At 42.5% G+C, this 27741-nt stretch overlaps 1 protein-coding gene across 1 annotated transcript in view; it reads left to right on the top strand.

Moving 5' to 3' along the window:
• The window catches only part of SELP (selectin P), a 40523-nt gene extending 13016 nt beyond the window's left edge, over positions 1 to 27507 (top strand). The window contains exons 4-17 of the mRNA XM_008061350.2: positions 2249 to 2356; positions 2822 to 3007; positions 3525 to 3710; positions 4299 to 4484; positions 5924 to 6109; positions 8068 to 8253; positions 11717 to 11902; positions 18024 to 18209; positions 19588 to 19797; positions 20827 to 21012; positions 21870 to 21989; positions 25107 to 25137; positions 26484 to 26539; positions 27231 to 27507. Coding sequence (XP_008059541.1) covers positions 2249 to 2356; positions 2822 to 3007; positions 3525 to 3710; positions 4299 to 4484; positions 5924 to 6109; positions 8068 to 8253; positions 11717 to 11902; positions 18024 to 18209; positions 19588 to 19797; positions 20827 to 21012; positions 21870 to 21989; positions 25107 to 25137; positions 26484 to 26538 — 2012 coding nt within the window. The 3' untranslated portion in view covers position 26539; positions 27231 to 27507. The remainder of the gene's footprint in view (positions 1 to 2248; positions 2357 to 2821; positions 3008 to 3524; positions 3711 to 4298; positions 4485 to 5923; positions 6110 to 8067; positions 8254 to 11716; positions 11903 to 18023; positions 18210 to 19587; positions 19798 to 20826; positions 21013 to 21869; positions 21990 to 25106; positions 25138 to 26483; positions 26540 to 27230) is intronic.
• The last annotated feature ends 234 nt before the right edge of the window (positions 27508 to 27741 follow it).

The following is a 27741-nucleotide window of genomic DNA, read 5'->3' as shown; positions in this document are numbered from 1 at the left end:
CTGAAGTCTCTGAGAAATCATCTTACAGATGCCACACTCTGCTATACATATTCTGAAGTCTTTAGATTTTGACACCTCTCCTTCAGAAACCCTCAACAGTGCATGCATGGAACTAAGTACACAGCATAAAGTATTTCTTCTACAGTTTCTCTCTTCTCACTCAAGCCTCCTAACTGAGGAAAGCATATCCATGAATGCACTGTCAATGCAGTCAGATCTAGTTTACAAATAATGTATTTATATACAAACAAATAAACAGATTAATGACCATTTGCTCATGGACCAGGATGGATATAATGTAAATATTATCTCATACTACTGCTACCCTTTCTGAACTATGCCTCCCTAGAGCTTTTCCTTATCAGATTATCTTGACTACCTTTCCCTTATCAGACTACCACTGGCTGGTTCCATATGTCCCAGCTTCCCCTCCTCACCTAACCTTCAACATCCATTTCTGAAAGACAGTTTTTCCCACCTTACAAAAAAATTACAGGATAGAGAAGAGATTGAAAATTACTGGCATAAATGATGCCACTCCTCTAACCCGCAGCAGTAGCAGACATCACTAATTGGTGCAATATTACCTGAATACAGATGGGTTTTATCTTCACCAACATAATGCTCTAGGCAGCCACCATCATTGACTGGCATTTTGCCAACCAAGATGTAAATGATGTAGGGAAAAATCAATTCTCTATGGGATGTGAGAAATAGATATGTTTACTATAACAAATAATTAAGTTTCTATTGGTGGAACAATTCTCAGCAGGAGAATGTGAGACCTCAGAATGGGCTATCAAAAAAACATTTATTAATTGAATCATAATTATTCTTCTCCCTGGAGGTCCAAAGGAACAGTCAAGTTGCTAACCTGCCTGGAAACCCTGAAATGCAGTAGAATACAGAACATAGCCTGTTTTTCTATTCCTAGAGTTCTGAGGTCCTGAAGTGATCCTGAGGAAGCTGTAATCAGGGCAAAATTTGTATGCTGCAAGAGCATATGGCAGGCAGGTGTTACTGTGGTAAGGCTCTGGTGGGGGCAAGGGCAAGGTGAATAGGCTGGAAGATGTGGACAAACTTACATCTATGAGCTGCTGTTGCCCACTACATCTTCTCATTATATGAACCCTTCCCAGTGCCTCAGTGCAGCGTCACCCAATTCACTGGCTGCCATAGGGCTTTCTCCTATAGGACCCTGCATGGTTTATAGAATGACAGCATCTCACAGTTGGGAGGAAACATAGAAACCATCTAGCAGAACACTTTATGTGACATATGGACTCCCGTCTGTAATGTACTCCAAAGTGAACCAACAAGGGGCCAGGGGTCAGTGCAGAGGAAGTGGCTACCAGGGAACACTCTTGGCATAGAACTTGCCCCAAATATGACTCCATTAGTAAAACCATCAATTGAAATATTCTCAGTGCCTTTACAGTATCAATTCTAGCACTGCTCCTCCACCAAGTACATATACCCTCAGAGACTTTCTTGCAGAAAAAAAATTCTGGTCTTTCTCTTTTCTGTCACCCAAGTGGCACAGGCTTGGCGAGGAGGACCTGGCAGGTCAGTCATGGTCTGCGCCCCCTAAGGTGCTGTGTTTAGATTGGCAAAACATCCTCTCAGAGGACCATTTGTCCTTTACCGTGAGTGGGTCTTAAACATCACTTTGGCTCCTCTGCTCCTCCAACATATGGTATTGGAAATAGATATGAAGCAAACAGAAGGAGAAAGGGTTAGGGCCCTAACACTGGGCAAACTGGGCTCAGAGAAGAAACTTGCCCGAGGTCACATGGTGAGCAAGCAGCAGAGCCAGGATTCAGATCACATGTGTGTGACGCCACACCCCACATCTGGCTCCTAACCTCCATGAGCCACGTGTAGATAGGGGCTTTCATAATAATACAACTCTCTACATACAACTCTTGGTTGGAAAACCACAACCCATTTTGTACCGTGTGTGCTCCCTGTCCACACAATTGCCAGTAGCTCCATTTGTCCCTCTGTGTTCACACATAGCAATGCCCCCCTCCTTAGGAAATGCTAAACAACTATGTGCGAATCCAGTAGACTCCTACAATGCCTTTTGCAGGGAGCAAGTCTACTCTCCAGACATTGTGGCTCTCTGTTGTCTGGCTAGCTCAGTCCTACCTGAGAGCAGCTGAGTCTGTGGCTCAGAAGGAGAATTCAGCTTTTCTTCTCATCTCCTGTGAAAGTCCATACTTCTGACTCTCATGTATCTATGCAGCCTCCTGCCAGGACATGCCCTGCAGCCAGCAAGGGGAGTGCATTGAAACCATTGGAAACTACACCTGCTCCTGCTACCCTGGATTTTATGGGCCAGAATGTGAATATGGTGAGACTTCTAATTAGTTAATGTCATTTTGGTTATTGGTCTGATTCTAGAGATGATGCCATGAAATAAATCGTGCTGGATACTCTCCAGTGAGAACAGGCCCTCTCTATCATCTGTCTGTCTGTTCCACTCAAATTGTTCCTAGACACGCACTCTGAGTAAAAACACTTTATTCTCGGACAGACCATTTGCTCGTTAAATTTCAAAAAAAGAAAAGGGAAATATAAAGGAAGCAAAACAGAACCCTTTCAGGCAAATTTTACTTACTGGAATAAAAACCAATGAAAGAATGATTATTTTCCAAGATGCATCCAATACAAAGGGACCAAGTAAAGACAGATAGCTTGAGTTAGAAGATAAGAAAGTTAGGGTTAAGAGAGTTGCACACATAGTTCTGGCTCTCAGTAAATCTGACATTGTGGTTAAGTCTGCAATGAGAAAAAAACAACATTTTGTCTCCTGCAGTCAGGGAATGTGAAGAACTTGACCTCCCACAGCACGTGCTTATGAACTGCAGCCACCCTCTGGGACACTTCTCTTTCAACTCGCAGTGCAGTTTCCGCTGCCCTGAAGGGTATCAACTGAATGGGCCCAGCAAGGTGGAATGTTTGGCCTCTGGAATCTGGACGGATAAGCCCCCACAGTGTGTAGGTGTGTAGACCTTACTCTTTCCATCCTCAATGACGGCTAGAATTTTGAGGGGGAAGGGAGGAGGAATGAGCTTTCTCCATTAAAAAACATGAGAAGTAATGAAGATTTATGTCAGGTGGAAAATTCTGGTTATCACTGTCACTGGTCCACCAGACTAACACTAATCTTGATTATCATGGTATTTTGCATCTGTAGAATAATTCTGTTTAATTCTCAATTCTATGGCAAATATATTACAAAGGGACCCCTTTCCCTTTGTTAACTGCAAAGTGGACAGAATACTGTGATAAGGACTTAGGGATTGAGTGTTATTAACCTGATAACTTTACCTTGCTGCTCTAAGTGAAAAAACAAGGAAAAATCCAAACAGCTATTGAAAACTCTCTTGAACCAACCTAGTGCATCACCCAGCCTACCATGTTAGGAATGTATAGCTGCTGCAGAATCCTAAGGTTTCCAGGGTAGCTGGACATAATTTGCCCAAAGACTCACATCATTATTCTGTTGTTGTTTTTAGTTGCCCAGTGCCCATCCCTGAATACTCCTGAACAAGGAAGCATGACCTGTCTTCATCCTGAAAAAGCATTCCAGTACCAGTCTAGCTGTAGCTTTAGTTGTGAAGAGGGGTTTGCACTAGTTGGACCAGAAGTGGTGCAATGCTCAGCCTCAGGGGTGTGGACAGCCCCAACCCCGGTGTGTAAAGGTGAGTTTCAGGCAGTTGGGATGTGTAATGTGCACTGTACCAAGTCCTTGCTGAACATATCGATGAAACTGACCAGCTTATGGAAAAGCTGGCCTGAATTGCCGGAACTTAACTCATTCCACCTGCCACTCAGCTAGATTGGGTACATATGGGATGGGAAAAGAGCGGCCCTAGCAAAGCAAGAGGTTGATTTTACTACAAAATTTAAAAGTCCTCCTTTTCCCAAAATGCACAACCCATCTAAGGTTTCAGAATGGCCTCATTCATAAGCTTCACATAAGATGGGAAAGGGTGGCATTTCCATTTGTAAGGAGGCACTAGAAGACCTACTTGGACAAATTTATAGAGATACAGAGAAGAGAGGACATGAAGAACAAAGCTTGAAGGAATCTGTGTTTTTTAAGAGATTCAGGTCACCCTAAGGACTGGTGCCCCAAGACTGAACAAACATCATTAGAGTTTCCTGACCCTTAAATCTGCCTTGTTCCCCTTCCATTTCCAGAGACAGTTCCACCATTGCTGTCTATGGGCAGTTTTTCTCCTTCCTCAGTACCCTTCTCTTTCTTCATCCTTGGCTATTCTATCCAGCCGTGCAGTGTCAGCGCCTGGAAGCCCCTGGAAAAGGAACCATGGACTGTGTTCATCCCCTGGCTGCCTTTGCATATGGTTCCAGCTGCACATTTGAGTGCCAACCCGGCCATCGAGTTAGGGGCTCGGACACACTCCGCTGCATTGGCTCTGGACAATGGACTGCACCTTTGCCAACCTGTGAGGGTAGGATTTGCCTTTCGCCCCCAGTCTTTCTGAGGAGTCATGGCACAGAAGAAAGACCAAAAGTGCTTAATGTCAGGGTGACTTCCTCTGGGCTCTGACACTGGAACAAGTTGTTCAACCTCTGGGAACCACACTTTTGTCAACTGTGAAATGGAGTTAAGAATGGATCAAGGTGTTTTTGTGAGGGTTAAGTATGTAAAAAGTATACAATTAAATAGCATGCATGAAATCCCTAGCATAGAGTTGGGCACCTGATCAGCTTTAGTTTCTGCTTCTTTCCAAGCTGTGGGACAATGCCCTATACCTCAGAGGGAATCAGAGCAGAGGCTGGCATGGCTACAGAGAGATTTCCCACGTCGTCTTTTGGAGGTAGCCTTCAACAAAGGAGCAAAGGAGCACTTCATTGAGAAAGAACATATGATGTAATTTCAGTAACATATAAAACCATGAGACTGAATTCTGTGCAATGCCTCACACCCTCAGTTTATGAGGCAGAAGGGGTTAATGGGAGAATAGGAAATAAAGGTGAATTACTGAAGTCCCAGACCTAGATTACAAGCCCAGCTCTGCTACTATCTAACTGTGAGACTTTAGGGGAGTCACTTAACGTTCCTGAACCTCACCTTTCTTGTCTGTAATGTAAGAGAAAAACACTAGAGGATCTTTGCATCTTTCGTTCTTGAAGCCCCGATTCTGTAAAAACCAGAGGTCAAAACCCAGGATGAAAGGATGGCTGTTATACTCTGAAAAAACCCAGAAACAGCCTGGTGATGAATACTTTATCAAGGAAGAGCACCAGTTTGTAGAGCAGAGGTCACCGAGGGCTTAATTGTATTCAGGAACTCTCTTTGGGCTGCACTCACTTGACAACTGAAACTTGATTAGGATGACATCCTGTGTTCAGAGACAAAGTCCATTTGGATCACTTTATAGGGCTAGGTAACAGTGTCAACAATAAGCATGCTAGTCCAGCTTTTTCCCTATGAGTCCAGACTTTTCCTGCATCTACTCTTTCCAAATTCATTTCCACAGATTATGTCAGTAACTATTTAATGAGCGTCTTTGATGCACGAAACACTGTGCTGGGCTCTGGATACAAAGATGAAGGACTGAGTCCAGCCTCAAGGAGACTGGTGTGACGGGGAAGAATTACAATTATATCTGGACAGCACAAGAACAGGGGCTGCTGGGGGAGGGAGGAGGGCTTCCTAAGGAAAGTGAAGTCTAAGCAGAGACCTGAGGACAGGTGAGAGTGGACCAGGTCAAGAGGGGCATGGGAAGGTGACCCAGATAGTTTTCCTTTTGGAAAATAAGGGATTTAGGGTTCTAACCACACTGATAATGTGGGTAGGAAAAATGTCGCATCCCTGGGTGGTTTTGCTGAGAAAGAACTGGGCCCTTCCATTACTCGGTTATAGGAGATAACTTTTTCCACTCAGCCATTTCGTGTGAACCACTGGAGAGTCCTGTCCACGGAAGCATGAATTGCTCCCCATCCTCAAGGACATTTCAGCACAACACCACCTGTAGCTTCCATTGTGCTGAGGGATTCATGCTGAGAGGGACTGACACAGTTCGGTGCACTGATTTGGGACAGTGGACAATGCCAGCGCCAGACTGTCAAGGTACTGTGTCCATCCTAATGTTTTCCTGTGTGTATCAGCTTGGTGCACTGAGCACCATTCTGCATTTATTCATCAGACACTCACTAAAAACATGCTATCTGCATGCCTGCTGTGCCTGGCACTAAGGGTGAAATGGCAAGCAAAGCCAGTCTTAGGCATAACATCTCCATTATATATAGCATAGTCAAGATGAGGGTACCATGGACTGGCAGGTATGGGGTTCATTGGTATGAAGGAGATGAGACTTGAGGAAGAAATGATGCATGAGGAATAGCATGGGACAGGGAAGAGAGTGGACGAGGCATTTAGTCAGGTCTAAGCTTTCAGATTCTCTGAGGCTCAGTGTCTTCTGTAAAATGGGGGTACTATTACCTGCCTTACCTTCCTGCCTTACCAGCAGTTGCGAATTAATGTGTATAAAAGGAACTTTAAAACTTGTATGTGCTTTATAGGGATGATGATAATGATGATAATAATATTACCTTACAAATCATATGTCTATGGGCAGATTTGACAAAAATGACTCCTCTTTCAATATTTCAGGTCTTCAATATTTTCCTCATACACAACTGAGGCATGGTAGGGGGGGATCACTAGTATTTTTTTTTTAATAAGAGGTACGTTACACGGAGGGCACATTCCAGAAGTGCAGTATTGGCATTTTGTGTTGTCACTTACTGAGACACATGGGCAATTTATATGGCTACCCTGGGTCTAAGTTTAACCTCATTTTAAAATGAGACAGTGGTTGGACAGCAGGATCTTGAAGAGATATTTGTACACCCATGTTCATGGCAGCATTATTCACAAGAGTTAAAATGTGGAAGCAACCCAGTGTGTGCTAATGGATGAATCGATAAGCTAACTGTGGCATATACTTGCAGTGGAAGGAAATTCTAACATATGCTACAAACATGGATGAACCTCGAGGAAATCATGCCAAGTAAACAAGCCAGTCACAAAAAGACATACTGGAGGATTCCCCTCAAATGAGGTCCTTATAGTAGTCAGAACCATGGAGAGAGAAAGTAGAATGGTGGCCTCCAGGACTGTGGGGAGAGGGGAATAAGAAGTTATGGTTTAATGGATCTCGAGTTTCAGTCTGAGATGATGAAGAGGGCTTGGAGATGAATAGTGGTGATAGTTGCCCCACAACATGAATGCACTTAATACCATTGAACACTACATTTAATCTTCATTATGTGGTACTTGGTAAATTGTATGCTATACTCATTTTATCATAATAAAAAATTGAAATGCAAACAATAAAAATAAGGCAATGGAGGAACAGATGTTCACGTGCCATGATGGTGAGACCTAGTGAGGTAATGGGATGTTCTGTGGACATGTCATCTGGGAGGCACAAAGAGCCCTCTGACATACTTAAAGGAATTGTGAGGGAGCACTCGTCCCATTCTTGTCTCCAGGCGGGTAAATGTCTAACACAAAACCATTGGACAGTCCTTGAAGCATCCAGGGATGTGGTCTCAGCACCTCCCTTCATAGGCCTTCTGAGTGTTTCCCACTCCAACCTTCGAGGTCTGCATCTGATGAGTGGTCTTACTATGACTACTGTCCACCATAATTTATCTTCAGTCGCACATTAGCAGCATTTATATTTGTTTTCAATATTTTGCTCTTACAAATAATGTCTTGATTACAGTCTCTGAATTGATTTTCTGGTCTGCATCTCGGTTACATACACTCTCAGGTCCAAAATTATGATAGTTTAAACATTATTGATACACATTGCCAAAATGCTCAGTAATGGTTTAGTGTTTTCCTAATAATAAAATCCTTCATGGGCCATTGTGATGAAATGACACTTTTCTCATCTTCCAAGTTAAACAAGCCCAATTCAGAAATCCCGTTTCTTTGCACTAAAAAGGGTTAACAGTCAAGACTAACACATACATGTGTACTGCTATCTCTTTACTCCTCACCTCCTCACCCCCTAGCTTTGCAATGCCAGAATCTTCCAGCTCCAATGACGGCCCAGGTGAACTGCTCCCACCCCTTTGGTGCCTTTAGATACCAGTCAGTCTGCAGCTTTACCTGTGAGGATGACCTGCTTTTGGTGGGAGCGGATGTTCTGCAGTGCTTGCCTACAGGAAACTGGAGTGCCACTCCTCCAGAATGCCAAGGTAAGAGCACACTCTTTCTGGGATCTTAGAAATGAACTCTGGGCAGTGCTTGAAAAGGCTAGATTTCAGAGGTGGTCACTGTGTAGGGCCCACCTTGAAATAGAAAATTAATAAATACTCTCCCTCATCCTTTCATTCTGCAACCCAAGGATCCCAAATGCAAATGTCCTTGGGGACTAGGCAGGTCACACAAGTGTCAGGATGTTTGGCAGTAGGCAGTAGGGGATGGCCCTATTATCTGGGTCTTTACCAGGTCCCAAAGGCTACTGCCATGAACCATGTAAACGGCTCTCACCTGGCTAAAAATAGTGTCTGGAAAGACCAGAAGAACAAAGATAACTTTGGGGTGGATGTCCCAAGACTAGCCTGGTACTTTACTCCTAAGAACCATGGAGTGAGTGGGCAGAATCTACAGGTAACAACCTAGTTGCAAACATACTCCAAGATCTGTATAGTACTGGAGAGATGTGCAGAGGATAAAGTGGAGAGTGATGGGAAAAGGAAAAAAACTTTATGAACTGGAGGTTACAGGGTTCTCAGAAGAGAGGAATGCACAAAGCAGTACAAGCACTTATAGTTGCATTGTACTTGCTATGAAAAAGTCAGTGCATCCTGTCAATATTGTCATACACTATTGCATGAAACAGAACTGGTTCTATTTGTCTGTGTTTGTGAATTGAAGGATAGATGTATGCTTTTCATGTTCTCTATTCTTTTTTCCCCTCAACAAAACCAACTCTTTAGATAAATTTATAGCAAATACTGCTTTTTAAAATAAGATTTTCATTTATAAAATCTGCAGAAAAATAAGAAAATAGAGAAATGAAAAAAATATCCTCATAAACACTCCTATCCTAAAACAGATACTTTGCATTCTGGTATGAATTCTTCCAGTATTTTCCCATCCCTTCCAGTAGGTTCCCTCTATGCAGTCAGTATACATCAGTATGATGTATGCACAATTTTAGTAATGGAGTTAAACGAATAAAATATGAGACATGTCTACATTATTTGCCATGCTTTTCACATTGTGCAGACTTTCAACAGCTGAGTGAAAACAGGCAGAGACATATTTTTTATGAAGAGGAAACCACTTGCTATTTGGGTCACAGGCAATCCACACATGCGTATCTACACACATACCTCACACTATCGAGCAAGATCAACAACAGTAAATGAATGAACGAACTCTGCAGAATTGGATGCCCTTCATCCCCAGGCACCAGAGAGCATGGCAGGCCTGTGGGGTCAGGGTTGGGTGCACCTTCAGAGCTGGGTCTGGAGAGAACAGGGTGACCGTGACCATGTCCCCTCAGGGCCTATCTGGGCTACATTGAAGCCTGGATATATTACAAAGTCCACACAGCTTTGGAGAAGAACTTGGAGTCCCTGAGGAGGGTGACCACCATGATCAGAACTCTTCCAGGAAATCTGGGTCATACAGGGCACAGATTACAGTTCATTGCCCCATACCGTCCTGCCTGTGGGCGTTTCATGGCAAGGAGGTTGCCACTCACCACGGCTTCCTGTGACCTTCCAGTTCCCTTCTGCTTTTAGTTTTTTGTTTACTCTGACTGAACTTTCTCCTTTTCTTGCTGGGTGGCATCAAGTGAAATACCCACATGTGGCTGGGCAGGAGGTACCAAGAGGCTTGCAATTCACTAGCTGTTGTAATACTTCTGAGAGAGTGTTATCAGACAATTTCCCTTTTCTTTTTTTCTTTCTTTCTTTCTTTTTTTTTTTTTTGAGTTGGAGTCTCACTCTGTTGCCCAGGCTGGAGCGCAGTGGCCACTCCTGGCCACTGCAGCCTCGACCCACTGGTATCTAGCGATCCTTCCACCTCAGCCTTCCAAGTAGCTGGAACTACAGGCCTGGCTAATTTTTGATTTATTGTAGAGAGGGGGGTCTTGCCAAATTGCCCGGGCTGGTCTCAAACCCGTGGGCTCAGGCAATCCACTCGCCTCAGTCTCCCAAAGTGCTGGGATTACAGGCTGAGTCACCAAGCCCAGCCTCAATTTCCCTTTCCAATGCTCCCAGCCCTGCACACCCACCTCTGCTGTCAGACACCAAAGCCATAGAAGAGCTGGAAATTAGCTTCATGGCGTTAAGTTCCCTATTCACAACCCTTCCCCTTGTCTTATAGACTTCTTGAGTTGTCTCCTACCCCTGCCCCCCATACACACTCATTAAAGAGAGACTATTCAAGTGGCAGAAGATAACCAGGCCTTTGCACAAGTTGATCCGATTGAAGGGAATGTAGCCAGAGAGGGAAGGCATGAAGGGAAGAGAAAGGTATAGAAAATGCCCTCAAAACCTCATGCCATTTAAGTCAGTAGCTGAAAAATGACCCCTGGATAGCCATGCCCTCCACTGGTCTAGCCCAAGTCATAACTGCTCAACCAGGTCAGACCACAAAGAAGCAATACCCTAAACCATGTGCTTACTTAGTCTTTACTTTTTAGTGTCAACATGTTAAATCTGGGTTTTACTGCTTCATTAGTTGGCGGGGAAACATCTTGCAGCTATTAACATTTGCATACCGAGTGTTTTCACTCTTGATCCTAGTAAAAATTCTGGGAGCTGTGTAATGTTATCTCCCCATTTAAAGGTAAAGATATTGAGGCTCAGAGAGGTTAAATGACTGGCCAAAAGCCACAGAGCATGATCTCCAACCCAAGCAAGTCCCTTAGCACCCCAAATTCTATGTGCATAAACTGTGGCAAAAACCACGAGACCTAATTTAGCTTTATTTTGGCAAGTGAACAAGTAGAGTCATTTGTGGCTGGCCATGGTAGGATGGGACCTTCGGGAAGGGGTGGACGTTAGCATCCACAGGAGAGCCAGTTACATTCTGCACACTGTGTTTTGTTACATTTTATATTTGATTTAACTAACTGAATTTATGACATAGCTAAGGATCCCTGCAAGGCAAGGATTATACTTTTTCCCACTTCAAAGATGAAGCCACCGAGGCTTAGAAAGGTTATTGTTCAGGGATACATTGCTAGTAAGTCACTGAGCCAGAATTTGGGTCCAGATTCTTTCCACCACCCAGATGTGGAAAGGGGAAGAAATATTTTACTCCATTTTTTCTGTTTCCAGTCCCTTGTCATTGTTTCCTGGTAAGGTCATTAGGTCTGTTTCAGAAAAAGGTATCTAGGGGGCAAGCCCTTGCACCCCTGCTCAGGACAACCAGAATGAGCTGCACCTCTTCTTTCCAAACAGGGCCCCAGCCTCCTAAAATTACCTCTAAGTACCTTGCAGGTTAGAGTCTCAGGATATCAGGCACTGTAAGCTGTGGCTATCTTATACCTCCACAGTTGCTCCCTGGTGAGAAAGTGCCAGGAAATTAAACCACCATTTTAGCCCAACACTGCCCTTGTGCATGAAGAGAGACTCCACACGACCCCTGATGTCAAGTTGCCGAGTTCTGAAATGATCTCTCCTCTCCACCGTGCCACAGCCAGGCCCTGCACACCCTTGTTAAACCCTCGGGATGGAACTGTCACCTGTGTCCAGCCGCTTGGAGATTCCAGTTATAAATCCACATGTCAATTCACCTGTGAAGAGGGATTTTCTCTATCTGGACTGGAAAGATTGGATTGTACTCCATCCGGACACTGGACAGGTCCCCCGCCAACATGTGAAGGTAGGCGCGTGACATTATAGAGTGGAAAATCACCAGGGATTCATATAGAAGTGTCCCTGAGTAAAACAAACACCACACTCTACACAGAACATGGTAATTTGATCAAAACTTTTGCTGTCCTAATATGTTAATAACTTTTAGTTAAACATTGCACAGTTTTATGAAGGGCTTTCATGTAATTATAGCATTTGATATTTACCACCAATCCTGAAATAATGAGGAAAGGTAGTGTCATTTCCGTTTCATCAAAGAGGAAGAAACACAGGCTCAGAGCTGAGCAAGTGATGAAGCTCAGCTATGTCACTGAAAGTTTTACTTCCTTACAGTTAATAACTTTTAGTTAAACATTGCACAGTTTTATGAAGAACTTCAATTCAATTTTCGTGATTTTGAAGCTGGTTATTTATCAGTAAAATTGACTCAAGCACATACTGGAGTAACTTAGCAGAATCCTCAAAGGCAGGGGCTGGATCTTATCTGTCTTTAACTCCCTGAAACATCTGGCTGGCATTGTACGTAGCACATTGTATGTTCTAAAATACAAGTGCGCTGGATTCATTAATTCACAGCTCTTCTTTTGTTTCAAAAGGCACCATTGTTTCAAATGATTGTTCAGTGTTGTCGGAGTTAGTAACTCTGAGACCAGCAATCATTGTTAATAGTTATTGTTTAGCTAGTGTCAGTCATTTCATATGTGTGATCATACCCAATCCACACAGACAACCCTTGAGATGGTTGTTTTTACCTCCATTTTGAATGTGAAGAAACTGAGGCTTTGAGAGGATGAGTAACTGGTAAAGGTCACATAGCTAGGAAGTATGGAGTCAGAATTCAAACCCAGGCCTCGTCTGATTACAAGGCTTGTTATTCTTACCACTGCGTTCCACTGCCATCCAGTGGCAGTCTTCGCAATGCCGGGTCGGTCACCACATTGCACAGGTTGCAGCTCTAACTGCTGAAAGGAACTTTAGAAATGAGAGAAAATGTGGGTGGAAATCTATTAGTGTCACGTGAGAAGCAGCTAAAATATTATGTATTTCTTTTTATGGAATGAGCACTAGATTAATACTCAAAGACTTACGTTGCTCCTCCCCAATGTCATGTGACATTGGGAAAGTCTTGTCACATCCTTGGGCTTCAGTTTTCTCTATTCCAAAAGGACAGGCGTCGACAGGATCACCTCCCAGGTCTCTTCTTTGGCCAAGAATTCAGTAGGTCAAAGACAAAAAAGATGCATGGCAAGCCCCCTGAGGAAGCCAGAACAGTTGTGGGGGAGGGCATTCAGGCTTGCTTGTTTCATCACTCATTTATTTCTCACTCTCTCATTCATTTATTTCACTGACATTTATCGTGAGCTCTGTTTTCCCACATTTTGTTTTAAGACCAAAGAATTTAAAATCCCTTTAAAAATTTGCTTAAGTTTTAAACCACAGATACAAACAACATGGTTGTTGCATCTGCAATCTCTGAAGCCCCTGCCTTTCTTCACTCCTTCTAGCCCTCTTTTCTCCACAGGGGGAGGTGTCTGCCCCCAACCCTGTAGACCCAGGCCCCACCCAATGTCCAAACCCAACCCTGACCAGAACAGCAGCTTTCAGCCAACGTGGCCCTCAGGATGACCGACCTTTGTCAGATCCTGCTCTCAAGCCCTGGTTTTTGTACTTGTGTTTCTACCTCATTCTCCAAACGTATGCTCTAAACTTAGGCAAATAGTGCCTCTTCATTTCCCATATGCCTGAATTCAAAGCTTTTTTTTTTTAAGAGAGAAAAGTACTTTATAACTGTTTTAAGTTGTATCATTTTGATTAGCAGTGGCAGTGAATATTTTCCCATGTATATGTTTTCTGCCTTCTGACTTCCTTGTTCTTGAGTTTTGTCCATCTCTCTGAATTTGTGCATTGGCATTTGTTTCTTAGCAATATGTAGCAATTATTTTTTTCCTCTGGTGTGGAGACCATATCACACTTATTTTTGCACCGCCAAAACTATAACTTGCTCAGGTTAGGGCTCCTTTCATACACTTGTTTTCAGTTCAGTGATTTTTAGTACTGAATTCGTGGATTTTTTTTTTTTTTTTTTTGAGTTGTCGTTTCACTCTGTCGCCCAGGCTGGAGTGCAGTGACACACTCACGGCTACCCTAGCATCGATCTGTTGGGTTCCAGTGATCCTTCCACCTCAGCCTTCCAAGTAGCCGGAACTACAAATGCGTACTATCACACCCGGCTAATTTTTGATTTATTATAGAGACAAGGTCTCGTCAAGTCGCCCAGGCTGCTCTCAAACCCGTGGGCTCAGGCAATCCCCTCGCCTCAGCCTCCCAAAGAGCTGGGATTACAGGCTGAGCCACTGAGCCTGGCCAAATTCATGAGTTTTTAACCTTCAGCACTGCCCCTAGATCCCTGATCTTCACATAGCAACCTAGGGTACACCAGAGGGGCTCCAGGGCCACCAAGTACCCGGGGTAGTGTAGCAGCTAGAGCTCTTGGGCTCTCTTCAGAGTGCAAGGGGAGGTTTCCTTTTTGGGGGTGATTCCACAGATATTTTCATTTCAGTTAAAACACCAGTTCCCTGAGCCCACTGGGACTGGGGCTCTGCCTATACAAACATCCCTTGGTATCTGCAGGGGATTGGTTCCAGGACACCCCTGGGCCCCAGAATCCATGGGTGCCCAAGTTCCTTATATTAAATGGTGTAGTATTTGCATATGACCTACACACATGCCCCTGCTCACTTTCAATCATCTCTAGCTTACTTATAATACCTAGTGCCACACCTACCGGTCACTTCATTCATGTGAATTCAACATACTCGGCACACGGCAAATTCGAGTTTTGTTTTTTTGGAATCTTGTAGACTTTTCTCTCCAATATTTACTATCTGCAGTGGGTTGATTCCATGAACGCAGAACCCATGGATACAGAGGGCTGGTTATTTTCCAGTCTTGTCCCTGCCTCTGTCCATCAGGACCTGAACTCTTTTCTGTGGGCCTAAGCAGTGCATGAGGCTCTTCTCTCAACTCTCCTGATGCCATCTGTGTGCTAGATTGCCCTGTCCCCACCTGTTGGGCCACTTTCCGATAAGGACCCCTGCACATGACAGACAGACCTGGCACCTCTGGGGACAGACCTGGCACATGACAGACCTGGCACCTCTGGGGACCCTGTTTGGCTCTGGCTCCAACTTCTCTGGCCCCAACTTCTGATGTTCATCCTCATCATAGTGGGGGGTGGTCCTGGTTCCAAGTCCCAACCCCAACTCTACCCTCTGCCTTGTTCCTGGTTATCCATGTCCTAAAACTTGGCAAACGGGTGCCCTCCAAGCTCTGGCCATCCGATGTCTCTATGTTTTTCTTCACTCTCCCAACATTTATCTGATTCCATGGGGAATTCTAGTTTTTATTTATTTATTTGAGACATAGTCTCACTCTGACACCCAGGCTGGAGTGCAGTGTCACACTTACAGCCACCACAGCCTTGACCTACTGGGCTCAGGTGATCTTTCTTCCCCCTCAGCCTTCCAAGTAGCTGGAACTACAGGCGAGTGCTACCATGCCCAGCTTATTTCTTGATTTATTGTAGAGATGAGGTCTCACCAAGTTGCCCAGACTGGTCTCAAACCCCTGAGCTCAGACAATCCTCTTGCCTCGACCTCCCATAGTGCTGGGGCTTAGAATAGTCAACTCAGTTACTTTTATTATTTATACTGTATCTTCTTTCCAGAAAATTCTTGAAGAAACTATATCCAACTCAAGTAAAATGAGAAACCCAGAATCAACTAAACCTATTTAAAATAATATGTCAATACGTTTATGAATTCACATGTAATTATGCATACCTACTTAATGGGTTACAGGAAAACGCCAGTGAAGACCCCTCTGTGACAGCACTGCTTTGAGTCAGTGAAAATAAAGCCCTAAGTATGTAAAAAAAAAAAGAAAGAAAGAAAGAAAAAGAAAAAGCAGCTCTTTTCTATTTCTTACTCTTCTTATAATTATTCAGCTTTTTTCCAAAGTTTTAGCATAGGTTCAAGAATATGACCATTTTTGAAAGTTATGCACAGAGGTCATTCCCTGGTATAAATTTTTTTCTCAACATCCACACTAAGCTCTACATTCCAATGACATCCTTAAAACTCCACAAATCTAACTCATCCCATGTTTACTGAAAACCCATCAGATGCCAGATCTAGGTTAGGTTTCCAGGTACCACACCAAGGCTGCCCCTCAGACAGAACACCTGCTTCCTTACACTATCCACAGCCAAATTCTTAAAGTTATTTAAAGGCCTTTTGTTGGACAAGATTCATTTTTACCTGAAAGAGTTCAGAGGTTTTCATAAATACCAAACACTGGATACATAACCCTGGCTGAGCCAGACTGACAAAACTGAAGCCAAAGCAATTATTTCCTAAGTGGTTTTCTTGCTGTAGTAACTCTCATTTTATACTAGGGGTCTTTCCAGTGAATTTTTAACAATAATTCCTCTGTTTCTTTTCAACCCAGGTAAAAATATTTATTAGAATGCATCTAAATTAAATTGTCTTAATTAACTTGTTTACTCATTTAATAAATATTTTCAGAATTCCTACTATGTGTCAGGCCCTGCTCCCTGGGACACAATGTTGAAAGAGCTGATGACACGCAGTTGACTTTATGCATACCTGTAGGTGTAATCCTTGGAAAATCTGAAAAAGTTATTTTAGTCAAAATGTTCATGGATGATTTCGTGTCGAGGATTTACACCAGTAGACATATTTAGTAGATGTTTGGTAAATGGAATTGATTTGACAGTTGTGAAGCTATTAGTTACTCAACAATTTGAGAGTTCTAAACAGGAATTCACTCTCACTTTGGGTATTTAAATGGATTCAAGTAATAAGAATCCATATCCTTCTATGAATATCTTGTCACTGAAAAACATATGCGCCGGTATATAAAAGGCAAATACTATACATCACTCTTCCAATAGGCAGCTCATAGGAACTGGAGACGTTTTTTAAAAATCAAAATAACTAAGCAAAATGAGCCTTACCTGACCAAGGTATCATTTTCAGAATAGCCTTAGATTTAAATAAAGAATAGTCACTCCATTTGACAATAACCCAATATTTGTTGATAAATAATATTCTTATGTCAGAAAATCTAATAGGGAGAAATACATAATACACAGATAAATATGTAACTGCAATAATTTGTAAAAATAATGTTGGGGGAAATTGTGGTTAGTAAATTAAAAATTTACTTGTTCATTGCACTTGGCAAGTAGTTTTTGAGCACCACCTCTTGAGATCCTTGTTGGTAATTATAGGTTTCTAAAACAAAGATTCTTGGGTTTTAGAAGCCTTCTGTCCAGTAGAAGAGGAAAGATATAACATGATATGACAGCACAGGAGTTCAAACAAAAAGTTGGTGCATTTAGAGAAGAGTGCAGGCTGTGGTGATCAGCAGAGGCTTCTGCGAGGCTATGCTGAGTTGGATCCTAGAGAATTAGTGGAATTTTAACTAGTGGAAATGGGAAAAAAAAAAAAAAAAACTCAGGGACGTGTGAACCAAGAACCAGAAACAAGAATACAGGAGGTCAGTTCAGGGAATTCCCAGGAACTAGTCTATCTTGACCAGGAGGTTTTGAGCTTTCTTGTGCTATGTAACTGTGGAATTAAAAAAAAAAAAAAAAGCCTGGGGATTCAAATGGAGGAAATAGCTTGTGACAGAAGGCAGTCATTGCAGTCTAGATAATTCTGTATTTGAGGAGATGGCAGGCTATCTAAGGGGAAGTAGTCTTAGGGCAGGAGGAAAGGCAGCTGTGAAATTCTGGACTACACCCATTCAGATAAGACATTGGGTGGGGGAGGCTATGAGGGCTCTGTAGCAGAGGGTGTAGAAGAAAGAGAATGAGGTCATGAATTCTTCAGTGTGGCTGCCTAAGTCCTCGACTTCCTTATCTTTGTGACTGCCACCTATACTTCTCTCTGAGAGCTCACCATCCCTCCCACTGCCCACTGCCCTGTTACTAAGTACAACGCCTGGAGCACAGGTGCTCAGTAGATATTTGTTGCTTATATAAGTGAACACAGAACTTCTGAATAAACTTGGAGGTTGTGACACTTGGCCTGATATTCTAGCTGTCAAGTGCCCAGAACTCTTCACCCCAGAGCAAGGCAGCCTGGATTGTTCTGGCCCTCATGGAGAATTCAGCGTTGGTTCCGTCTGCCATTTCTCTTGCAACAAGGGTGTTGAGCTGAGGGGGACTGACGAAGTGGAATGCATAACTTCTGGAAGGTGGTCAGCACCTCCACCAACCTGCAAAGGTAATACTATACATATATGCTGGGACAATTCTACTTTTGGAAATTTATTTTAAAATAATAATAAACATTTTCATAACTCTGATACTTAACGAATACACATTACTATTATTTGGATCTAGCAAACAGCCTAAGGATTAAGAATTTGCTAAGGAGTGACAGAATGTTTTTATGTTTGTGAATAAAAGATGTGTCGATTGTTAAGCAGATATTTTGTTTCATATTTTTGGCCTCTTTTTCTCAGAGTACTTTGTTGAGCTTACAGAATGGTCTTCATTACTTTACTGCCAAGGCAGGATATAAGGGGTGGGGTCACTGGTCTAATTTTTCAAATCTAGCAACTGAGGTGCAGAGAGGTCAATCATCATCTTTCTGACCCACAGCAAGCTAATGACAAAGCCAGAGGCATCACTCACATTTCAACTTTAATGTTGACCTATGGCCAGAGAACAATACCACCTCCCCATAAAGCAGAGGTGAGCAGGCAGTTGGTCCATGTATAAGCGGGGACCTCCCAAAAAAAGCAGAATTTTTTTTTTTTTTTTTGAGGGCAGGCTTCTTATAGTACAGGCTTTCACTGCTAAGTAAGTGTTCTAGGAACCCACTGGCATCAGTGTACTAGCTAGCGTTTTTGTGAGAGGCAGTATTTAACCTGAGTGAATCATTTTTTGGAGATTCTTTCAACATGTTTGCCCATTTCATGATGGGTGATTTACACGAATAACCTGCTCACGCTGTACTGAGTATCCAGTAGTTTTTGACCCAAAACAGCATGTCCCCATGCCCCTCCCTCCCTATTCACCTGATCTCGTCCCAAGCGACATTTTATTTTTGTTTCCCCAAATGAAAAGAGTTTTCAAAGGGAAACGTTTTGCTGATGTAGAAGAGATGAAACAAAAAACAGAAGTATTAAAAGGCATCAAAATTGATATATTCAAAATTTGTTTTCTGCAGTGGAAAAAGCATCTTGATAGGTGTATTGCATCAGAGAGTACTTTAAAGGTGACTGAAGTTTAAACATGTAAGAAAAATTACACATTTTTAAATAAATAAATTCCAGGTTTTTGGGGTCCCCCTCATATATTTGGTTTTCTTCTGATTTCTTACACTTTTGCACCAATTTGTCTTTTATATATACCTAACATTGACCAGTCCTCTCAGTTTCTTCTTCTGCTCAGGAGAATCATCTGTTCAAGGACCCCTTAAAATAATTTTCCTCATCTGGTTGTCTATATATGAGATTGATAGTTTTTCTAAACTTCCTTAAATAGATATTGCTAGAGCCTCCCTTGTTAGGGAAGGAGTGAAAGGCAGCAGTCTTGATTCTGTGATAGTCCTCTCGGTTGAAAGCTCTCTCAATTGAAACATTTTCCCACAACAGGCCTAGCATCAGTTCGTACCCCAGATGTGCGATGCCCAGCCCTCCTCACCCCGGGGCAGGGAACCATGTCCTGTCGGCATCGTCTAGGAACCTTCGGTTTGAATACCACTTGTTACTTTGGATGCAAAGCTGGATTCACACTCATGGGAGACAGCACTCTCAGATGCAGCCTTTCAGGACAATGGACAGCAACAACTCCAGTGTGCAGAGGTAAGGTGGAAAGGAGCAGACAGTTTTGATGCTGTCGGTGTACACGTACTCAAGCCATGATTCCTGCCTGTCGAAATCCCATCCAACCACAACAGCTGCTGCAAGGGTCAGCCCCTCCATGAGATCCACACCAATCCCAACCTGAAGTAACGTGAAGTATAGCGGGCACATCACCTCTGCCCTTTCCCTTGTCATAAACCAATGGCCTGGTACTCAAAGACCTGAAGGAGAAAACATTGAGGATGTCCAAAATGCAAAATGTGTTAAAACAATAAGCACGCTGAATGTGAAGTCAGCTATGTGACTTGGTAAATGCAAACTGCATTTCTATTAAGTACATGAGCGTTTAAACACTCCATATTTTCATGATTAGAACCTAAATAAAAAGTTAAGCCATACAGGATACCCCTCAAAGAACTGTGATCCTGTAACTAAAGCATGTCTCTTTCATCTTTATGTACCTCACAAGGCATAACACAGTTCTTTGCAAATGTCACTATTGTTCAATAACTTTTATTTGAATTAAATTAAATTTCCCAAACTTTACTTTCCTGTCCATAAATCAGACAATAATCTGAAGTTCCCTAAAAAATACTTTTAAAAAGATGAATGTTTCTACTTCTTTCAAACACGGAGTGTCCAGATAGGCTGAACAGTTATTCTTTTCATAAACACATGCCAGTTGGCCACAAATGTAGTGATAGTGACATCTAGAACGATAGCATTTTTGAGAAGACAAATTCTGTAAATAGCATTTTTGGAGGCAAGATTGATCAATCCATGAGCAGGTATTTATTGGATGCTACTGTGTGTCCATCCTAATTCTTGGCTGTGACTTCTTTGAGTGGGTACTTCAGTATGTGTGATGTTAGAAAAACTGGTGTGAATATTAACAGTGGCTGATATCCTTTCTGACCTTTCATATTCTGCCTCACCCAGTGGCAATGCTGGTCAGGTTATACGTGAAACTATAATCTCTTTTACCTTCATACTCTGTGTGGGTTTCTCCTGTATTCCTTCTTTCTGCAGCTGTCAAATGCTCAGAACTGCATGTGAATACCCCAATGGTGATGAACTGCTCCAACCTCTGGGGAAATTTCAGCTATGGCTCAACCTGCACCTTCCACTGTCCAGAGGGCCAGTTGCTTAATGGTTCAGCAAGAACAGAATGTCAACAGAGGGGCCACTGGTCAGCTGCCATGCCGACCTGCCAAGGTACACTTTTCATGTGGTTTAGGAAGTCACTTGGATATGGAAAATAACAAAATCAGTGTTTCTTCTCTGCATAATTCTCATAGTGCTTTCTATCACTGGGTTTCCCCTTTACGTAGTAAATGTTTAACAATGAATTGGGCAGAGTCACCTTGCCTTACACAGAGGGATAGGAACTGAATTCAGTGGCTCTATGTGTATAATCACCACAACTTTTCAGTACTTGGATCTGTGAAATGAATCCTCTCACTTCCTTGTAATCGCTGTTTAACACACCTTGAAGTTTCACACTGTTTTCAACTGAGGTTCCTTATTTAGTATCTCAGAAGACCTTTGTTTACCACCTACCTCTAAAAAAAAAAATCATACATCTCCCTTAATTAGGTTCCATATGTTTGTAAGGTATAGTTTATTCCTCTTTCGCCCCCTCCCATTTTTTCCTAGCAGCTTGTTGCAACTACTTTTTGTTACATGATTGAATCTTTGATTGTCAAACAACATTACCCATGGTTTACTTTATTTGCCCAAACTTCCATGTGCCAGCTTGTTGTTGTCTACAATTTGATTCCTTTTACTGGATCTTCACCCTGATTTCTTTGAAAATTAGAGTTGACATTTAAGCCTTAGGAATAAAATCGGGCCCACTTCCCATCCTGTTGCAGTGGATTTTTGATTTCCAGAATTCTCATGCTGGCTTGTCAGCATTGCTAGGGCCTCTGATGATCCTGTTTGGTCTCACATCACAGAGGTCTTGGGAGCTTTCTGGGAGAGAAAGACTGTTTTTCTGCATAATACACTTCTTATGTCGTGTGTGTGTGTGTGTGTGTGTGTGTGTGTGTGTGTGTGTGTGTGTGTTACAGCAAGGCCACTGACCATCCAGGAAGCCCTGACTTATTTCGGTGGAGCAGTGGCCTCAGCAACAGGCCTGGCCATGGGCGGGACACTCCTGGCTCTGCTAAGAAGGCGCTTCAGACAAAAAGGTAACTAGGAAAGAGTCTTCTGCTTGCTTGCTTCATTCACATGATTTGGGGTGAGGTGGTGAAACCACAACTTCAGTAGTTCATGTCGGAAAACACTTGCATTACAAGAAAACAAGACCAAGAAAAGTGATCTTGGAATGGACTGGTCACCAGAATCATCTGGGGAACTTCATAAAAATGCAAATCCTCCCACAGGGAGACCTGAGGGTGGTCCTGGAAATAAATCTGAAACTTTCAAAATCCTTTCCCAAAATTCTGATGAGGACAGTTTGCAGTTTGGCATCTGGGGGCCTCTGGTTTAAGTCCTCTAAGGTATCACTAAAACTAGTCAGAAAAGTGTCATGCTTCCTCCCCTCACCCACAACTTTATGTAACAAACATTTATTGACAAACTCTGTTATAGGCAATAGGACCCATAGCAATGGTTCCTGTTATTAAAGAAGGTAAGAACGATAGACAAGTGAGATCACTGCTAATACTGAAGTGTGGTATGAGTGTTAGACACAAATACAACCTGGGTACAAGAATATGGAATAGAGGTGCCTAAACCAGACTGGTAGGGCAGGAAGGGATTTAGCCAAGGGGGAAAAATGGAAAAGAGTTTCCACAGAAAGAATGGCATGTAGAAAGACATGAATGGGTGAAATCACTGGGAAAATGGTGTGTTTAGCAGTTCAGTAGATCTGAATCTAAGGGGGAGTGTGAAGGGGGTAGGAGATGAAGCCACGGGTGGAAGAGGCTGCCACCATATTGGTGAACTGGTGTGATAAGCTAAGAGATTTGCATTTTTTCCTGAAAACTTATGGAGCTGATGTAGGATTTAAGCATGGAAGTAACCAAGTGGATGAAGACTCTATAAGGGAAACTGAGTTCATCAGACAAAGAACTTTGGAATAAAAGAAGGGACCAGCCCATCTCTTCCCAATCTGCTCTGCACACTTAGGCTGTGCACAAATCCATAAAATTTTGTTTATAAGCTAGTGGGACTCTCTTCACTACTCCTCATAAGAAGCCACTAGGGGTAACAGAGGAACCATTAGTGCTCAAATCCAGGTGACTGAAAGTGGCTGTGTTAAAACTGAAAGCGACAGAGTTCTCATTGAATTTCTCTATTGTTGAAATAGGTTTCAACATCTATTTTTAACTGCTCATAGGCAAAACTGTGTGTTCTCCACTCTTACTCTCTCACCATTCACAAAACTACCATTACACTGAGGCTGTTTCCCCAAAGCTCCTTCATACACTCTCCTGCAAGTGGATAACTAAGACAGTAGGCACAGGGCAATACTCTGTTTTAAGATCAAAGGGATATACCACGAACTACAACCAATACAGAATTTGGGCTTGCTTAACCAAACACAGAAAGTGGAGGCAAGAGCTCCTAAGACCTAGACTTTAATCTCCGTGATCATGCAGGAATCACACTATTTCTACTTTCCCTCCCAAGTTCTTTCTTTAGTTTTGAGACATTTCCAGGGAACCCTCTGAACAGTGGAAAAGAACCAGTCCCCACTGATTCTCCAGTGTCTTTAATAATAAATACGGGCCGGGCTCGGTGGCTCAGCCTGTAATCCCGTACTTTAGGAGGCTGAAGTGAGTGGATTGCCTGAGCCCACGGGTTCAAGACCCGCTGGGCAACTTGGTGAGACCTCATCTCTACCATTAAAAAAAAATCAAAAAATTAGCCAGGTGTGGTAGCACGCGCCTGTAGTTCCAGCTACTTGGAAGGCTGAGGCGGAAAGATCGCCGGAGCCCAACGGGTCAAAGCTGCGGTGGCCGGGAGCGGCCACTGCACTCCAGTCCGGGCAACAGAGTGAGGCTCCAACTCAAAAATTAAATAAATAAACAAAATAAATTAATACGAGCAGGACCCCCCCAAAAACCCAGAATTTGTTTATTAAAAATTGTGTACTTATTCTTACATGTTTAAACTTCAGTCACCTTCAAAGGACTCTCCATTTGATGTAACACACCTATCGAGACACTTTTTCCACTGCTCAAAAAGGCTTTTGAACTCATCATCTTGATAGCTTTTAGTGCTTCTGTCAATTTTTTTTTGTTTCACCTCTTCCACATTAGCAAAATGTTTCTCTTCGAAGACTTTTTTCATTGGGGAAACAAACAAACAAAAAAAGTTGCTCGGGGCGAGATTGGGTGAATAGGGAAAGTGGGGCATGGAAGTCATGCTGTTTTTGGTCAAAAACTGCTGAATACTCAGTGTACTGTGAGCAGGTTGTTCATGTAAACCACCCATAGTGAAATGGGCAAACAGATTGAAAGAATCTCCAAAAAGTATTAGTAATTCACTGAAGCTGAATGCAGCTTCTTATAACAACACTAGCTGGTACACCGACGCCGATGGGTTCCTAGAGCACTTATCTAGCAGGGGAAGCCTGAACTATAAGGGACCTGCTCTCCAAAAGCTAATCCCATTTTTGGGGTCCCCTTTTGTAAACTCATTTGTTGGGGATAAGGGATTTTTCCTCGGCTTGTCGCAATTTAATTCCAGACTTCCCAGTATGTTTGAAGAGTCTGTTGTTTGGATTGAGACAGGAGGTGCCTGATCATGTATGCTACCAGGGAGGGAAAACACTCACTGATATGTTGGTATGGGTTTGTCTATGTGATTAGCTTTCCCAGTTGAGGGCTTAGGGAGTGTGTCTTGGGATACAATAACAGGGGCCCTCAAGTACTGAAGAAATGTATTGCAAGAACCAAAAATCTGAACAACAAAACAAACTACACACAGATTCTCTCTCTTTCTCACACACACACACACACACACACACACACACACTATATATATATATATATATGTATATGTATGTATTATCCCAGAGGCTGAAGGTAAGGACCAGCGATATGAGAATAATTTTTTTTTTAACTGAAGAGGAAGGAGGAAAAAATGAGGAGACTCTGGAATTAAATCTTGTCATATGTTTAAGTTAGCCTAAAACAAGTCTTACCTTTCAGGGAGAGTGTTCCCAATAATCTCCTTATAATGAGTCTATCTGAAAATCAGTATGCTGACTTTCCCCAATAATTTCTATCATTAATATACTCTCCTTCATCTTGTTTATTTTAAACCAATCATTCATGTCTTTTCACTTATTTCAGATGATGGGAAATGCCCCTTGAACCCTCAAAGGTAAGATGTAAATGTGTTACGATTGAGTAGATTTTGCTAGTTTGACATTCTTATTTATTTAAGTATGTCAGAATGATCATGTACAATATCTGCTTCAATTGTTTAAATCAAAATCTTACTTTGTTGCCCAGACTACAGTGCACTGGAACTATCATAGCTCACTACAGCCTCAAGCTCCTGGGTTAAGCAATCCTTCTGTCTCAACCTCCCAAGTAGCTGGGACTGTAGGTGTGTGCCACTACACCCAGATAATTTATTTTTATTTATATATTTTGTAGAGATGAGGTCTTGTTATGTTGCCCAGGCTTGTTTTGAACTTCTGGCCTCAAGTGATCCTCCTGCCTCAGGCCTTCCAGTGTGCTGGGATGACAGGCATGAGCTACCGTGCCCAGTCCCCTTTTTACAATGTCTTTTGCAGGGTCCTCTCTTCTATTCTGAATTAATATACACAGATAGTATATCCTGACTAAGCATAATGTTTTTAAAATCAACAAATGCCCTAGTTATAATATAAAATAGAAATAAAAAGGAAAGTGATTTATAATAAAACCAAAATGTTAAAGCTTAGGCGCTCCACGAGCAGACCCTGTGTGGTCATCAGAAGCTTGCACCTTCTGGTAAAATCACTGTGAAGGCAACAGCCATTCAGGAGACTATCAGGGGAGTATTATATTAGTGACTCAAACAGCATCAGAAGGGTTGCCAGCACCAGCCTAAATAACTCTGGTAAAGAGTTGTGAAACCTATTATAATCTCTCCTTAATTCATATGGCAACTGCATTCTAAAAGATGCAAAAAATGCTTAACATTCATATGAAAAGTAGTTGAGTTCTAGGCTCAAAACCTTTTAACCTATATGAATAATGAGTACATATTCCAGAGTTATGTAGGATATAGAACAATTCTTTTGTGTCCTGGGCCTACTTGGACATCCAGCACCCCTGACCCCTGCCCACTGTCAGTAGAACTCTTGATTATTATTAAAAAATTTAAATGCCCCCAGGGACTTATAGCCCCCTTTGAAAACTATTGCTGGATTATCAAGTATCAAGGTTGAGAATTTTGTCACTATTTCTTCTCACCAAGAAGAGGCTGCAGCCCCCTAGCGGGCATTAACAGGCATTCAGTACACAAAGCGTTAACTATAAGTTAGTGTGGATGTAAAATGCAATACAAGTTATCCAGAAATGTTAAGTAGGATCTTTAATATATCTTTGGCATTTTTGTTTCCTTTTGAAAGCAGAATGCTAGGGGTGGGCTGGTAACCGCGGTTTCTGGAGATGCTCTATGTTGGACTGTGTTGCTGAGGACTAAGCACAGGTCATCCTTGTGTTTCTGTTCTTTAGCCACCTGGGAACATATGGAGTTTTCACGAATGCTGCATTTGACCCGAGCCCTTAAGGTGAGTTCCCTATGAGGATATTTTTAAAGGAAATGCAACAGTAAGGAAAAAAGGAAGACAATAAAGCTTGACTTTTCTTTCTATAATCGTGTATTTAATTTTAAGTACACATTAAATTTTCAGGCTATGAAGGAAAATATGTTGGCAGTAGAAGCCAGGTATGGCAATGGAGTGGCAATAGAGAGTGAGTTCAAAGAAGGACTTCCATTTCCTGAAGGACAGAAGTCTGTGTTCTCACAAGACAGAACTTATTTCAGGATGGGTGACATTTCTGTTACCAGCTTCTAAGTGGTATTGACACTGTGGACTTGCCTGAGAAGTGAAAGTCAGGGAAATTTTTACTAACTTTTATGGAATCAATCCCCCATGCTACCTGCTGGAAAGACTAAAATAATCAGACACCATTCCTCTCCCAGAAGTTCAGTGGGTGTTTGGGTTTCCTACTAAAAGCTTGGATGGTAGAATATTTGAAATCTAGAAACAATCAATTATACTGAGCCTTGAGGGATAGATATTATAAACAACTTTATTTTATTCTTTTAAGAAAAGCTAATTATTTACATTTATTTTATCGCATTTTCAGAGAACTGCCCTTCTCCTAGTCACCTCATTCAACCTCCACAGGGTCCCGTTTGCGAAGAACATCAAGCTTCGTCCTAGACTTGACTTAACTCTACCACATTTGCTACAGTTTTCAATAAACACTCATGAATAGAGGACATGGAGTTTCCTTAGATTAGCTCTGGACCAGAGCGGAATTGTACCACCATCTGAGACTCTCCACACACCACCCCTTCCTGCCCCACTTCTCCTCCTCTGTCAACACAAGCCACAGAAGCCACGAGCCTGGAGCAAATGTTTCTGCAGTGGTCTCAGTGCTTTGGCTTGGCTGTCACATGAAATAGCAGCTAGCCAAAGAAACTGGAGCATCTGACTCACAAGAAGGCCAGACTGTGGAGAAATAAAAATACCTCTTGATTTGTGGATTAAAGGTGGACTTTCTCTGCTTTGTTGGAAGTCAGGTGGCATCTCTAACCTGAGGGAATTTCTGCAGGATCTTCTGAGGTCTCCAGTGGCGACCATGTATAAGACCTCGGACCTCTGCTGCTGACGCTTCCAGAGAGGCCTCTGGCTGGCACCGGAGGCTGCAGTGGACCAAGGATCAAGCCAGGAGGCCACATGTCACTGTAGACCTTCCTGCC

Source organism: Carlito syrichta, unplaced genomic scaffold (assembly GCF_000164805.1).
Source record: "Carlito syrichta isolate Samal-C Ts95f unplaced genomic scaffold, Tarsius_syrichta-2.0.1 Scaffold305213, whole genome shotgun sequence".
NCBI lineage: Eukaryota > Metazoa > Chordata > Mammalia > Primates > Tarsiidae > Carlito > Carlito syrichta.
The sequence above is the reverse complement of the archived record's forward strand: the minus strand, read 5'-3'. Positions and strand labels throughout refer to the sequence as shown.